General features: G+C 46.4%; 5 protein-coding genes across 5 annotated transcripts; 2 read left to right on the forward strand and 3 right to left on the reverse strand. All coding sequences in view use genetic code 12, as the record gives it.

Moving 5' to 3' along the window:
• Positions 1-525: 525 nt before the first annotated feature.
• On the forward strand, positions 526-6,714 carry KEM1 (chromatin-binding exonuclease; the record flags this gene model as incomplete). Its single annotated transcript, XM_025487655.1, has 2 exons — positions 526-1,931; positions 2,460-6,714. The coding sequence occupies 2 exons, from the start codon at positions 526-528 to the stop codon at positions 6,712-6,714; spliced, it is 5,661 nt and encodes a 1,886-aa protein (XP_025344671.1).
• A 152-nt stretch (positions 6,715-6,866) lies between these two features.
• COX19 (Cox19p) lies at positions 6,867-7,264 on the reverse strand (the record flags this gene model as incomplete). The annotated part of the gene is made up of 2 exons (XM_025487656.1): positions 6,867-7,201; positions 7,246-7,264. 2 exons carry the CDS (start codon positions 7,262-7,264, stop codon positions 6,867-6,869), a joined length of 354 nt encoding a protein of 117 aa, XP_025344672.1.
• Positions 7,265-9,850: 2,586 nt separating this feature from the next.
• On the forward strand, positions 9,851-11,994 carry AGC1 (amino acid transporter; the record flags this gene model as incomplete). The annotated part of the gene is made up of 2 exons (XM_025487657.1): positions 9,851-10,955; positions 10,982-11,994. 2 exons carry the CDS (start codon positions 9,851-9,853, stop codon positions 11,992-11,994), a joined length of 2,118 nt encoding a protein of 705 aa, XP_025344673.1.
• A 238-nt stretch (positions 11,995-12,232) lies between these two features.
• On the reverse strand, positions 12,233-13,444 carry CXQ85_004027 (uncharacterized protein; the record flags this gene model as incomplete). The annotated part of the gene is made up of 1 exon (XM_025487658.1): positions 12,233-13,444. One exon carries the CDS (start codon positions 13,442-13,444, stop codon positions 12,233-12,235), a length of 1,212 nt encoding a protein of 403 aa, XP_025344674.1.
• A 219-nt stretch (positions 13,445-13,663) lies between these two features.
• Positions 13,664-14,733, reverse strand: CXQ85_004028 (uncharacterized protein; the record flags this gene model as incomplete). The annotated part of the gene is made up of 2 exons (XM_025487659.1): positions 13,664-14,368; positions 14,431-14,733. 2 exons carry the CDS (start codon positions 14,731-14,733, stop codon positions 13,664-13,666), a joined length of 1,008 nt encoding a protein of 335 aa, XP_025344675.1.
• Between the last annotated feature and the right edge of the window lie 62 nt (positions 14,734-14,795).

The following is a 14,795-nucleotide window of genomic DNA, read 5'->3' on the forward strand; positions in this document are numbered from 1 at the left end:
CCACGTAAACCCTCCTCTAATAGGCACCACAGTAGTACTATGCGACACTTCTGAGACACAGATAGGCCAGCCAGCAGAATCCACATAAACCGTATACACATAAAAATTATATCATTCGAATCGTCACGGTCCCAGAAAACCTATCCCACTTTCAGACCACCCTTATCGTTATTCCTTCCCCTCCATCCATCTCGTTCCCTCTACATCCCTCCCAGTTTGCAGCCAATGCGCAGGTACCTGATTACCACTCCCCAAGGCATTTCCCCAAAAACCATGTATTTCGTATTAAAAAAAAAAAAAGAAAAAAACTACATATTCCTATTCTTCCCCAATTTTCTCCCCCACCTTCTCTTTCCCCTCTGCATCCTCCTGCCACCTCTTGTCTATTCTTTCCCTTTTGTGTTTCGCAGGCGTAACCAATTTCCTGCTTCTCACCCTGACCTGCCCCTCGATAACCGCCCCTTATCTGTACTCCCTATCATTCTCACCACAGATTACTTTTGAAACAACTTCTTTAATTTCACAATGTCTACGTCTATTACTGCCGACGAGGACTGGTCCATTATTTCTTCTTCTTCCGACATTGACGACGAGTCGCCCTCGGTCTCGTGCAATGATAAGAGCGACTCCGAGCCCGTGGCGGTTGGTCTGATGGGGTTGGACCCTTCCGCCACCGCCCTGAGACCTGATTTGGGTCCCCCTGCTGATTCCGTGAACACGTTGACTGGCCACGAGACGACTGGCGATTTGAAGGGGGAGACGGGTGAATTTGAGGATACGGCTGTCAGGGGCGACGAGGCAGCCACACCTGTTTCGATCTCCACTCCTGAGACTTCGGACTTGGACCTGGCCCATGGGACTGCTGAGGACCAGGAATTGAGATACCAGGGTGTTGAGAGAGTTAGGGATGCTCGTGAGACCGTGGAGAATGAAGAGGCCGAGGAGACTCAGGTGGATCAGCCAGACCAGGTGTCTCAGGTGCCCCAGACTCCTGAGTTTCCTCTGGTCCCACAGGTCCCACCAGTTGCAGAGGCTCCAGAGGTTCCTCAGGTTGATTTTCCTACCGAGAAGAAACCAGCCATTGAAACGCCACCGGCTGCCCCACACTGTTCTGCCTTTTGCCTCGGCAAGACCCTTTCGCTTATCGATTCCAAAATCAGGAGCGCCTCTAGACTGATCTATAGAGTTTTGTTCGCTGATTCATACCAGGTTATCGACACCAAGCGCAGGGAGTTGCTCTGGGACTTTAGTTTCCTCCAGCACGCCCGCTACTCGATCTTGTCAACCCTCAACCGTAATCAGGATTTCTTGTTGTATTATGCCGTGGGATTGGCTGTGTCGATTGTTTCCGTGGCAGTGCTCCGTCCAGTTAAAGAGGTTCCGCCAGAGTTGACTTTTGCGGATAAACTTAATGCTTTCTGGACAGAGTTTGCTTACGAGGAGATTGCTCCCGAGAAATCTCGTCTGTTCTTGTTTGCTCGCGGCGAACAGCCTCAGCGTCAGTTGAAAGTCGTTAAAGCCTGGGAGCATGCTGTGGAGAATGGGCCCCGCTTCTGGGCTAGTGGCACTGAGGCCACCAAACGGTTCTTTGAAGGAAGCGCTGAATGGGGAATGACGCAGTGGAGTATCTTCAAGAATTCGGCAGAAACGCAACATTTCCAAGCAGCAGTAGCTGACGCTCGTGATAAAGCAGTGGAATTCGGTAATGATCGTGCTATTCCGTTCATCAAGGATGCTTTCCAGCAAAGTAAAGTAACTGCAGATGCATTGGGAGCTCGCTCAAAGGTGCTAGCGCAGGACGCTGCCAGTCATGCTGGCGCTTGGTCCCAGCAGATGAACACACAAGCCCACCTGTTGTGGGAAAAGGTTGTTCGGGAAGCACCTTCCATCAAGACGACGATTGATAACACAAGCAGGGACTTGTACAAGCGGTCGTTGCAGCTATTGGATGGATGGAAAGCACACTGCGAGTGATATGACTGGAACATGTGGCTCAAGCTTTATACCAGCAGGGCGAATTGCCGCTGGACTATGAAAGGAACTCATTCTGGCCAATGAGGCGCCCTTTGGCCGGCATCAACGGTATAGTTGTAAGTGTTTATTAGATATTTTTGGTTGCGAAAAGCTGTAAGAGCGCTGGTGGCTGGTCTGGTATAGAGTAAGCACGACGTTGGTGAGGGTCGTGCGCCACCCACTACTACCTAGTAGATTGGATATTTCAACGTTGGCCCAATCACTTCACCTTAAGAACCACCTAACTATGGGTATGTACACCAAACCACACCAGCCAAACGACCCCCTACTAACCATCCAGGAATTCCAAAGTTTTTCAGGTTCATCTCAGAAAGATGGCCCCTAATCTCCCAATTGGTGGAAGGGGACAACGTTCCCGAGTTTGACAATTTGTATCTTGACATGAACTCCATTCTCCATACATGTACGCACGGAAACAGCCTGAGTTTGGCCAGAATGAGCGACGATCAGATCTACGCGTCGATTTTTAATTACATCGATCATTTGTTTGATATTATAAAGCCCAAGGAAGTGTTCTATATGGCCATTGATGGTGTAGCTCCGAGGGCGAAAATGAACCAGCAGCGTGCAAGACGTTTTAGAACTGCTTTTGAGGCAGAAGAGAATCTTAAAAAGGCTATTGAAAGTGGTGCTGAAATTCCAAAGGAGGACCCTTTCGACTCTAACTCGATTACCCCTGGTACAGAGTTCATGGCCAACTTGACCGACAACTTGAAGTATTTCATTCACAAGAAGATGTCTGAGGATACCCGCTGGTCCAGTATAAAAGTGGTGCTTTCGGGCCACGAGGTGCCCGGAGAGGGAGAGCACAAGATCATGCAGTTCATTAGAACGATGAAATCCCAGGACAGCTATAACCCTAACTTGAGACACTGTATTTACGGTTTGGATGCCGACTTGATCATGTTGGGTTTGGTTGCCCACGACTCCCACTTTTCTTTGTTGCGTGAAGAGGTCACTTTTGGCCCTGGCTCGCAGAATAAGAGTAACGATGTTCACGACCAAAAGTTTTTCTTATTGCATTTGTCATTGCTTAGAGAGTACTTGGCTTTGGAGTTTAAAGACTTGGAAAACAACATTTCCTTCGAGTACGACTTTGAGCGTGTATTGGACGATTTTATTTTGATCATGTACGTTATCGGTAACGATTTCTTGCCCAACTTGCCTGATTTACATATCAATAAGGGTGCGTTCCCTCTTTTAATTGGTACTTTCAAGCAGAGTATGCTACACTCGGATGGTTACTTGAATGAAGGTGGTAAGATCAACTTCAAGAGGTTCGGCACCTGGCTTGAGTACTTGTCTGAGTTTGAGTTGGAGAACTTTGAGAAACAAGACGTTGATGTGGAATGGTTTAACAAAAGATTGGAAGAGATTTCCATCACTGGAGAAAAGAAGAGAGAAAGATCAGGTAAGATGCTTGTTTTGAAGGACCAAAAGAAGTTGGTCTATCTCATAAAGCCATGGCTATTGGAGCTCGGTCATCGTCCTGTGAAGGAGCTCTTGGAACTTGCCGATGCACAGAAGTTGCCACTGCTTCCGTTACCAAAGGAAGAGGTGGAGGCTCATCTTCCGTTTATTAAGCAGTTCGCTTTAGAAGCAGGCTTCCTCATTGTTCATTCTAGAACCAACGACACTTACGAGGCTATCATTGATGTTGATGGCATCTCTCCTTATGAAAGTGAGGAGGACTACAACGAAAGAGTAGCAGACATGAAGAAGGTAATTAGAAAGTACCAGAACGCCAACATGTTTGCTACTGAAGAGTTGATGAAGGAAACTAAGGATTTGTATGACGCTAAGTTCGTGGATTGGAAAGACAAGTACTACAGAGACAAATTACATTTCTCCATCCACGACGAGGACAAGATGGTTGACTTGACTAGACATTATTTGGAAGGTTTGCAATGGGTGTTGTACTACTACTACAAGGGTTGCCGCTCCTGGAGTTGGTACTTCAGATTCCATTATGCGCCTAGAATCTCCGATATTGCTGTTGGTATCAAGGATATGGTTGAAAAGGGTGAAACAGAGATTCCTTTCGATCAATCGACTCCTTTCAAACCATTCGAACAGCTCATGGCTGTGTTGCCTGCAAGATCCAGAAAGTTAATGCCCGATGTGTATAGGCCCTTGATGACCGAAGAACACTCGCCAATCAAAGACTTCTATCCACATGAGGTGGACATTGATCTTAATGGTAAGACGGCTTCTTGGGAAGCTGTTGTCTTGTTGGACTTTGTTGATGAAAAGAGACTTCTCGAGGCTTTGAAGCCAGTGGAGCCTAAGCTACTGGCTTCGGAAGCGAAGAGAAATAGCCACGGCAAGGACATTATCTTTATCTTCAATCCTCAGAACGATTCTGTTTACCCAACGCCACTCCCTGGATTCTTCCACGATATTGAGCATGACAGATGTTACGAAGAGTACTTTGATTTGCCTGTTTTAGATCCAGAGTTCAAGTTTGCTTTGCCAGAGGGAGCTAAGTTGGGCAAAGAGCTACTAGCCGGTTTCCCTACCTTATACACTGTGCCTTTTGCATCTGAATTGTATTTGCTGGAAGTCAAGGTATTTAACTTCCCGTCGCGTTCTGAGTCTATGAACCTTAAGATTGAAAACATTTGGAACGACATGTCCACCCAGCAATTCAGTCAAAAGTTCTTGGGTAAGATCGTTTACAGTAACTGGCCTTTCTTGACCGAGTCAAGAGTGACTGAAGTTTGGGATGGTCAGTTCAAGTACGAAAAGGTTAAGGTTAGCACTGGCCGTAAGTTTGTGGTGAACGAGTTGACCCCGGACGAGATCAAGGAGTTCAAGCAAATGAGTAACGGTCTCCGTGGTGAGTATGCCAAGACCAAGGCTGTTCATCTCAAGGAAATTGACGCAATTGTCTTTGTTCAGCGTATCAAGGGTATGGTCAGGGCTCAATCTGGAGCCTACGTCAAGGCCTTTGCCTATGATCTGGAGCCTGTTCCTATTCAGATGATTGTTGAAGACGTTGTTAACGAGGATGAGAGATATGCCGTGAAGCCTCCATTGCCAATTGATGAAGAATTTCCTACTGGTTTGCCAGTTGTATTCTTGGGTGCTTTCGCTTACGGTGCCCCAGCTACAGTCGCTGGTTACACTGGGAATGATAAGATCAATGTCAGAGTTGAGAAGATCCAGTCTACCTTGGAGCCTAATATCGGTAGGAAGCGTGTTGACATCGAAGAACGTGAAATCAGATACCTCACCTCCTATGAGGCTGCTAAGGTGTTGAGAGTGAACGGTCTCTTTTTGTCCAAGATCACTGGGTCGTTCATGCTCAGGGATAAGAAGGGAGGCCGTGTCAATGTCGGTTTGGATATCAAGTTCGATGCTCGTCGTTTGAAGGTTTTGGGTTATACCAGGAAAGACGGAAGATTCTGGGAGTATTCCCCATTAGCAATGAAGTTGATCAAGGATTACCAACAGAAGTTCCCTAAGCTTTTCAAGAACCTCCTCAACTTGAAGGATCGTCGTGACATGCCACCTATCGCTGAGGTTAGCAGTGAAGAAGAAGTTCAGCAAGTACGCAGGTGGTTGAAGGAAGCAAAGGCTGACATGATCCAGGTCTCCTTGGAATCCGAGTCGTTGACGAGATTCAGTATTGCTGCCATTGAAGAGTTTATGGAGGACTACATGAGCAGACCACTTCCTTTGGACAATAAAGACATCAAGGGTGTTCCTAAAGAGGCTATCATTAATCCTAGTGCCTCGTACCACTTGTTGGGTAACCAGAGGTACGATCTTGGAGACCGTGTCATTTATGTTCAAGATTCCGGTAAGGTGCCTAAGTTGACCAAGGGTACAATTGTGAGCATCACAGCTGTTGGAACTAAGACTTCTTTGGGTGTTGTTTTCGACGAACCTCTTGTGAATGGTAACAACATGAATGGTAAGTTGAAGACCAACAGAGGAATGATCATTGACTCTTCTCTCGTGTTGAACATCACCAATAGACAGCTTGTGTTCCACTCCAAGGCTTCTAAGGACAAGAAGCCATTGACTGAGCAAGAGAGAGCAGCAAGAGCCAAGCAAGCCGAAGCAGCCAAGGCCAAGCAAGCCGAAGCCAAGCAGAAGGCTGAAAAGGAAAAGTCTACCAAACATACAAATGAGATCCTCTCATTGCTTAAGCAGAAGAAGGATGATGCTGGTGACAAGGATGACAAGGAAGGCACCAGCAAAGAAAATGAGGTCAATGAGGAAGCCGCTCATCATGATGCCAACCGTGTGAGACAACTCTATGGTCACATCTACTCCAATGTCATGAGCCAGGGAAGCGCTCCACCAAACGGTATGGTTCTTCCACCTCATTTGTACGGAGGTATTCCTCAAGGTTCTCCACAGGGCCATCCACAGGGCCAGCAGCAAGGTCCTCCACAAGGCCAGCAGATTCCTGTTGTTCCAGGAGTTCCCTTACCTCCACAGTTCTTCCAGCAAGCTCCACAGGGACAGCAGCCCCCAGCACAGCACCAAGCACAGCATCAACAGACATCTACCCCTACTGGGCCAGCTGGAGACAATGAACATAAAGGACAAGGCTCCTCGAGAGGCGGCCGTGGCGGCAGAGGCGGTCGTGGAAGAGGTGGCTTCAGAGGTAGAGGCAGAGGCAGAGGCGGCAGAGGTGACTCTAAAGCCCCACAGGACAGCCAATAGGCAAAGACAGCTTATCATTAGCTAATTAAATATTGAAAATTTGTTTAAAAAGCGAAGCGTAGTTTACATGTATCTCTTGGTTATGGATTTTAGCTATGTACAAACGTCTTCGGGACGAATGGGATGATATTATTTACATGGAAATGGTTCATTTACAGAGATGAGCTGCTTTCAGGCAGTTTCTGGGGCGGATCATCTGCCGTCTTTATAGGTTCCTTGATGTCATTGGCTGAACTCTCCTTTGGAGTTTCGCCTGGAAGGTTTACCAACCCAAGAGTATCCCAATCGGACTTCTCCATGAGCTGGTTATCCATACGGCATTGAAGGTAGTTCTTAGCAAGGATTCTGCAGTTTGGAGCGTTTCTGTTCTCGGTAAACTTCATACATTTAAGATATTCCATCATCTGGTTCTTACAATCACCATAATGGTCCAAAGGGAAAGCGCCTCTTTCGGGCGGCGTTGGAGTCCAACTTCTGAAGTTTCCACCTGATGTTAGTGATGTTTGGAATGGTATAAGGAGGTGTACATACCTGGTGCACCGGAAGCCATATCGTATTGATTCAAGTTGGAGGTATAGAAAGAATGTGGGCAGATATGGCAGGTGGATGTTTTAGTGTGCAGGATATTCCGTCAGAAGGCCTTATGGGTGGAGTTGGAAGGTGATTTAGGTCGGGTTTGGGTTTGATGAGGGTGGGTGGGTCTTTAATGGGATGGGTGTTGTAGGAGGGTTTAGGTTTGGGGTGGTTTCGGTGTGTGAGTGGGATTGTCGGGTCCAACTAGGCCATATTGTAAGGGTTAGATGAGTTAACAAGAATATGTGTGGTGATTCTTTTCCTTTAAAAAAGTCATTTATCTTCGATTATGTTTGTGTAAAAAAATGGTGTAGTGCTATACTTTCCTTTGCTTTTATTGGTTTCTGGCCGCCATCTTATGTATTCTCTGCCTATTGTGTGGTTGCAAAATGAGACATACAAGATATACTCCAGCAACATGTTTCCTAGTTTAAAACTCGAACTATCTATTCTACAACTGAAAGGCGTCTAGCAGGTATTCGTGATATTTAGGTTCTTCGAAAGAATCTGTGACATGCCTCTGCAATAACTTTGCCGCTTGCACCTACTTATTCAGGTATACTCGTCTGGCAACCACCTAGCGGGTTTGGCGAAAGATACGATTATAATGTAAACTAAATAGGGAATAGAAAAATGTTAGGCTCAATAGAAATATTTTGTTAATTGTTTGTCAATGTCGTTGGTTGTTGGACTTCCATTGCACTCTTCACTAGCGCACTCTTTGGATACACAAGCTGGACCGCCAGGGACACAAACGTGGAAGGTACACCTCCAGGAGGGTGTGGATTATCTTAAAGATAGAGACGTAGTCAATGGAGTAGTTTTGAGACTAGTCGTCTACCCGTGGTGACACTTAACGCTGATCAGTACTCGGCTGGTCAGTGAGTACCTCCAGAACTACCCCGGATCGCAGAGAACAGCAAACTTCAGAAACAAATAGTGGGTTAGACAGATTTAGAGATAAAGAAGAAAGTTCAACTTAACGTTGATAGACGTTTAAGGGAATTCTGGGTGCCCATGGAAGCCATTTTGCACCCATTTGCAGCCATTCACCGTTTGATTCCATGCCCACCCAAGTTCCAAAAAGCACATGAAATCCAACCAAACTCAGAAAACGTTGAAATGGCACCGTTTTGTTTTCCCCATTCGACGTTTATCCTTCGGCGATAGGCCACCTGCTTCGCTTAACACCCACCGCCCTCAGTAAAGCCCTCTCCATCCCAGAGCCACACACAGTGCAGAAGGGAAGAAGAGAAAGGAAGAAAGAAGAGAGATATGTGGATTTCAGCAACATTCCAAGGCCAATCACCGTTACCTAATTCACTGATTTTCCAAACTTCATCTTTTTCGGTTTCTGTCAAATCACTACGTAAGTTCATCTTCTCTCCAACCGTTCATGGGCCTTCCACAATTTCGCAGCCAGTGGCTGAAAAAGGTGAAATACTGCAATACCAGAGAAAGAATGAACACACAAAAGCACCAATACTTTAGATTTTTTTGAAAACAAAACATCAAAACTAACAGCCTTTTTTGCCTTTTTACATTTCCACAATTTCACTTTTAACTCTTTCACAATCAACCATCCACTTTCCACCTCTTCCCTCCCTCTCTTCCAATAAATTGGTCCCGTTTGCAAGGCTCGTACATTCTCCACACAATTCTGCATCGAGGCGTCCAAGCACACAAAAAAGAGGCCGAAAAAGAAAAAAGTACGCCAATAACCGAGCCACAAACAATACAATACAGCGTGTGAAAGATGAAAATAAAGAGAATTGAGAGAGTGGGAGTGGATCACGTGAAAAAGACTCTTTAGAAACGTAAGATTTGGTGATTCAAACTCTCTCTCTACTTGCTGTTTTGCTGTTTTTAACTGTTTTGTGAGAGGTATCCTGGCGGCTCAGTCTCCACATTTTTTTTCCAACCAAAAGTGCGTCGAAGCAAAATATCTCTGCATCCGGCGCCCCGGCCCACTTAGCGGCCCCCTCACTCGGGTAACCGGATCTGGCCAAGGTCTTGTGACATGGCCATAGTTAACAGCCGGCCGCCGAGACCTTTTCAGGCAACGAAGCCCTCGTGTCTCGGCGATAGGCCTTTCTTCAGCCCCCCAGGCTGGCCCCAGGCTGGCCCCGCCCGAAGGGCTAACGCCGAGACCGCCAAAACTCACCACCACGCTTTTTACCGCCATCATTGTCGTTCCCTAAAAGTTCCGTTTCTCGGCCGTTGTACTGCGGAGACAAAAAACGCCTTGACGATTTTTCACTCGGCTGCGACTTTTTCCGGTCAACGAACACTTCAACTGGAGGGGACCACCCAACGTAGATACCCAAAAGCACCTTAAAAGTCGTAGAAAACGTAAATCTAAATCCACTTCATCCTCACCAATTGGCCACTTAGTCCTCGTATTTCTCACTTTCCCCCACATTTTTCTCTGGCACTTCCAAACTGTCAAAATCACGTTGATCAACCACCTCGCACTTTTCCCCCACGTATACCGCGACCATCGACATTATCAACTACAGATTCTTCCTACTCTTCCACCTCCAACCGCACGTTCACGTCCATCATGGCCGATAAAGCTAAGGAAATCTTCGACCAGTTCGCCACGTACGACCCGGTCTCCAACAAGAAATTCCTCTCGTTGCCCGAGTTCGTCTCCATCTTGGCTCCTTTCCCCAATGACCTCCCTTCCCAGTCATACTCGTTGCTTTACTTGATCGCTGACCGAGGCGGCAAGGGTTACGTGGACGAGGGTGACTTTGTCAACTTCACCACGACTATGACCGAACGCGACGGTGAGTTCAAGTTGTTGTTTAACCTTTTGGCTAACGATAACAAGAAGTTGTCTTATTCTCGGTGTATTGACATGTTGAATGCTTTGAATAAGGCTATCGATCCTAACTACCAGCCTAAGAAGTTGAAGTTGAACTGGGCGTACCTTGAACGGTTCTTTGCTCCAAATGGCGAGATTGACTTCCAGGACTTTGTTTCTTTGGTCAACTACCTTCCTGTGACGAAGTTGATTGGTGGATTCGAAGTTAGAGCTGGCAGAGGCGGTGTGATCTCAAAGGACGACTTCCACCACTTGTTGCAGAGCAATTTGAGCCATAAGTTGTCTATCAAGTTGCAGAAGAACTTGGCTTCCTTGCCTGACTACTTCAACACCGATCAATTCACCTTGTCGAACGTGTTGTTCGTGTACAACTGTTTGAACAAGCTTGATTTGGTCAATGAGGTCATTGCAAACACGCCGCCAACCACCAAGGACAAGGCTGACATTTTGATCAACAAGAAAGACTTATACACCCACTTGAACGATCACCTCTTGAAGTCTTCCAACTTCAAGCCCATCACCACCAAGGAAATCGACTTGTTGTTCTACTTGATCGACCGTAACGAGGAAACCATCCCTCGCAGGGAGTTGATCTCCTTCTTGAACCCCAACTACCTCAACAACGAGCCAACCTTGTACTCGATCTTTGACCACCCAGCTGCTCAGCCTGTTCAGGAAGATAACTTTTCCTTGTGGCCAATTTTCGACTCCTTGTACTCCTTTTTCTTGGGTTCTATTGCTGGATGTATAGGTGCAACTGTCGTTTACCCAATTGACTTGGTTAAGACGAGAATGCAGGCCCAGAAACACAAGGCCCTTTATGAAAACTCTCTCGATTGTTTCAAGAAGATTCTTAAAAAGAAGGTTTCAAGGGTTTGTACTCTGGTTTGGCTGCCCAGTTGGTTGGTGTGGCTCCAGAGAAGGCCATTAAGTTGACTGTTAACGATTTGGTCCGTGGTATTGGTTCCAACGACGACGGTTCTATTACTATGGGCTGGGAAATTACCGCTGGTTCTTCCGCCGGTGCTTGTCAGGTTATCTTCACTAATCCTTTGGAGATTGTCAAGATTAGATTGCAAATGCAGGGTGGTAAAGCTAAGGAATTGAAGCCCGGTGAGATCCCACACAAGAGATTGACTGCTGCTCAAATTGTTAGACAATTGGGTGTCAAGGGTCTTTATAAGGGTGCTAGCGCCTGTTTGTTGAGAGATGTGCCCTTCTCTGCCATCTACTTCCCAACGTATGCCAACATCAAGTACCACTTGTTTAACTACGACCCACATGACCCTAACAAGAGACACTCGCTTAGTACTTGGCAGTTGTTGCTTTCCGGTGCCTTGGCTGGTGCCCCAGCTGCCTTCTTCACCACACCAGCCGATGTTATCAAGACTAGATTGCAAGTTGAGGCCAAACACGGCGAAGTCAAATATAGAGGTATTGTCCACGCTTTTGGTCTCATCATGAAGGAAGAAGGTATTTCTGCTTTCTTCAAGGGTTCTTTGGCTAGAGTTTTCAGATCTTCTCCACAGTTCGGTTTCACATTGGCCTCCTACGAGTTGTTACAGAGATTATTCCCATTACACCCTCCAAATACTAGAGAGTCCAACTACAAGGCCGTCAGCGGCTACCCTGGTGTGTACAACTTGACCAATGACCAAGTTTACGGCCAGCAGTCCAGAATCATGTACTTCAACCAGGACAAGTTGTTCAAGCAGCATGGTTTGGCCGGTCCAGGTAAGGACTTGACTAATGCCTTGATCAAGTTGCCAGCTGACTACGTCTACAAGTCCCTGGATGCAGTGAAGTTGTTGTTAGATATTGACTACAAGTTTGGCAACTTCGACTACAACTCGTATGCACAATTCATCAAACGTTAAAATCATGTGTCATGACTTTTCAATCCCGTGGGAGTCCATTTACGAATTTATTCAAACCTGTCTTTATATGTCATTCAGAATACAAAAGCATAGAATGTTTATAATTTAGAGATTTTGAGACCAACCAGTGGTTGTAGATAGAGGTTATTGTATTAGTATAGTGAAGCCAAATTAGACTTGACTGTCTGCAAACGTCTGAACTGTAATTACTGTGGTACACGGTATCCATATAAGCCAGTTATTTGAAAACCCATGTGGTTTCGTCCAGGGATAAGTAGAACGAACCTAAATTGTCATTGAACATCCTGAATGGAAATGGACTGAGCGACGACGACATGAACTGGCATTGGAACCGCTCAGTACGTCTGCTTTTGAGATCGATAGCCAAAAAGCATCCAATATCCTCTTCAGCAATCACAACGTCTTTGTAAATAAAGAGCATGGGAAGACCGTTATCGTACTTCTTTCGAGGAATCGATATACTGTCTCCTTCCCATTGAAGCTCTTTGGGTGAAAAGTCTCGGAGCACAATAGCTTTCGTGGTCATCACCACAAGGGTGATCAAGTTCGGCAGCTTCTTATACCTGACATGGCGAACAATAGACTTGGGCAACTCCCAGTGCATCATTCTATCATTATGCATCAAACATATAGTTCTCCACCTTACAAACGACATAACGTCATCTTCAGCAATTGGGTCTCGAGGGGCACCCATCACTGGCGAAAGTCTCATTCTCTTTACCGGCATTTCAGCACTGGCTAGTTCCTCAAGCGCTATGGTCAACAAACAATCAGACATGAGTAGATAAACGTTCTTGCGTGAAACTGCAAAGTGCTGGAAACACGGATTATCGTCGTTATTTGCATCTGGGTACACGCCCTGGATGATATCGCCAGGAACCACATAGTCATGTCCATCGTTATTCACAGCTATCAAGTCACCTTCAGGCTGAAACTCAAATAGCCACTCTCCCTTTTCTGACTTCATTCCAAGAAGCTCGACTCCATCTTCTAAAGTGAAAAACCGATGTTTAGACCGAATCCAGTCAAAGCACGAAGGATCTTCGGTGGTAACCACCTCTCCACTCTGTGGCTGCAAACATATCATCCTCTCATGCTCGAGCTCCAGGCCCGCAGCTAATGGGTACATTGCAACACCATGAAGAGTCAGTGGTGTAGTGTGGCTCAACCTTCCTATCAAAACTGGAAGGTACGAAAACAGCGTCAATCCTAGCCTCAGCGAAAGGTCCATGTGAGGTAGACTAAAGTGGTAGTGAGAGCACGTATTGGCTCTTTTCACTAGACATTCGTTATCATCAGAGTGGACTTCTGTGCATTGTCTCTTATCGCTTCGTTCAACGGCTGCGTTCTGTGGCTCAACTGTGTATTCAGGCTTTTCGCTTAGAACATACTCAGGAACTGCCACCACAGCTTTATGATCATTAGGCATGAGAAAGAGACGTGGAGGTGGAAATGTCGATAACTTGATGTTCCTGCAGAGCCGCCGTTTTTGCAACCATTACGGTGTTTTTCACACTTGCGGCTGGCGCTGCAGAACCCGCGTGGTTATCAGATCCGGGGCATCATTTTGAAAGATTTGATTTTTCTATACAAAAGCGGTTCATCGTGTTTCTGGAGGCTTTCTTATTTGACTGGCAGTGTAAAAGTCTTACTTCAACACATATGTCGCTTTTTCAGATGAAAGGTACACCTCGTCCTCGTAGAAGATCACATTGGGCTCCCACGACTCAAACTTGATGTCTTTAATGGCCTGGGAAAAGAAACGTTCCAGTCTCTTAGTCTTAAGATCGATAGCCAAGAAATTACCGTTGTCTTCCTCTACCACCGCCACGCTTTCGTGGAGGAAGAAGATTGGAGCAGAGTTGTTATGTTCCTGGCGAGGAATCGAGACGGGTGGCCCCGTCCACCTATTCGGTTTGGACTGAACCTCAGACAAGAGCTCTCTTATCTCCACTGTTTTTGGCGTGACCAAGACAAACGTCGTGAACAATCTACCTCCTTCCACCAACAGCACGTATCTGAAGTGGCGATAAATCTCATGGCCAACCTCCCACGTAAGAAGCTTCCTGCTATTAACAACGCACATGGTCTTCAGGTACGAGAAGGAGATCACACCGCGGTCTGCAATGGGATCCTGTAGGTTTCCAAAGACGGGCTGGAACTCGAGCACAGTACCAGGCAACTGGTCATCGTCAAACGACAAGAGCAGTAGCCCAATTACAGACTGATTCGTGATAAGAAGCAACTGCGTGGGTGTGACAGTGTAACACATAAGACCCCAATCGGTCGGATCAGTGGTATAAGGGTCAACCGCCTCCATAGTGAGAAGAGTCTCAAAGTCCACATCAAAGCGCTGTCTTGAAGGGTTCACACCCACCAAGGGGCGGGGTAACTATCATGAAAGATATAGTCCACATCTTTCGTCACCATTCCGGTAAACGTATACGCAGTGTAAGAGCAATTTCCCCTTGGAGCCAATGGAGCCAGACCAAGCGGCAAAAGTGCCGTGCCAGTATCCCGCAGCAGCGGATCGTAGTAGATGACCTGGTTTTCTGGCTGCTCCAGACCTTTTGGGTACGGGTGAATGGCATAGTCTAACTTCCGGTCGACCTTAGCGTTCTTAAGCTTCGACACCACCAGTGTAAAGAACGAGAAAGGACTTGCTCCAAGTCTTGTAGCTAAATCAGCTGCGTCTGGATCTTGTGGATGTTCAGTCATACTGAGATTTGCTTTTAGTTCAGGGTCCTTGACTTGGCTTTCTCCTTTTGCCTAGTTCTTCT

This window comes from Candidozyma haemuli (assembly GCF_002926055.2).
Source record: "Candidozyma haemuli strain B11899 chromosome Unknown F_2014730914, whole genome shotgun sequence".
NCBI classification, from domain to species: domain Eukaryota; kingdom Fungi; phylum Ascomycota; class Pichiomycetes; order Serinales; family Metschnikowiaceae; genus Candidozyma; species Candidozyma haemuli.